The sequence below is a fragment of the Pygoscelis adeliae genome, unplaced genomic scaffold (genome assembly GCF_000699105.1).
Source record: "Pygoscelis adeliae isolate BGI_AS28 unplaced genomic scaffold, ASM69910v1 Scaffold948, whole genome shotgun sequence".
NCBI lineage: Eukaryota > Metazoa > Chordata > Aves > Sphenisciformes > Spheniscidae > Pygoscelis > Pygoscelis adeliae.
In genome coordinates this window covers 14522-15149 of record NW_008825335.1, presented here as the reverse complement: position 1 = coordinate 15149, position 628 = coordinate 14522, and the positions used below count along the sequence as shown (strand labels likewise).

The following is a 628-nucleotide window of genomic DNA, read 5'->3' as shown; positions in this document are numbered from 1 at the left end:
TAGGGGCCGCTCCGCGCCGCTCGGAGGACCGCGACTCGATGGTGTTAACCCCCTCCGCGCCGCCCTGCCCCGATTGTCCCCCCGGGCGGGGCCCTGCGTTTGGGGTAGGGGCAGTTTTCCCCATTTCGGCAGTTTTTTGCCCCATTTTGGGGCCTCACCCCTGTGTCCCCCAAGGGCTGCGGGGGGCCCCGAGGGGCGGAGTCATGGGGATGCAGGGGTGTCCAGGTCCCAGAGGCTGCAGGGGGCCGTCCAGAGTCGAATTTGGGGAGAGAGATGGGGGGGTCCAGGGCTGGAGCGGGGCGTCTGGAGCTGAATTCGGGGAGTCCCCAAAGGTGGCTCGTGTCCCCGCTGGTGGGTGACGAGGCCGGAGCGCTGGCGGTGGCTCCCCAAGGTCCCCACGGCGACGAGCAGAGTTAAGGTGATTCTCAATGTCTGTATTTTGGGGTCTTTTGGGGCTCCTGGAGGCAGATTCGGTGACACCCGGCAACCGTTTCGGAGTCCCCGAGGGCTACTTGTGTCCCCGCTGGTGGGTGACGAGGCCGGAGCGCTGGCGGTGGCTCCCCGAGATCCCCGCGGGGACGGGCAGAGGTAAGGGGAATCTCCAATCTCCGCGGTTTGGTGGGCGTGG

General features: G+C 67.5%; 1 protein-coding gene across 1 annotated transcript in view; it reads left to right on the top strand.

Moving 5' to 3' along the window:
• Nucleotides 1-203: 203 nt before the first annotated feature.
• TRIM28 (tripartite motif containing 28) overlaps nucleotides 204-628 on the top strand; it is a gene marked incomplete at its 3' end in the record, with an annotated part of 14167 nt that continues 13742 nt past the window's right edge. Inside the window, exons 1-2 of the mRNA XM_009330331.1 lie at nucleotides 204-351; nucleotides 469-588. Of these exons, the coding sequence (XP_009328606.1) occupies nucleotides 204-351; nucleotides 469-588 (268 nt within the window). The remainder of the gene's footprint in view (nucleotides 352-468; nucleotides 589-628) is intronic.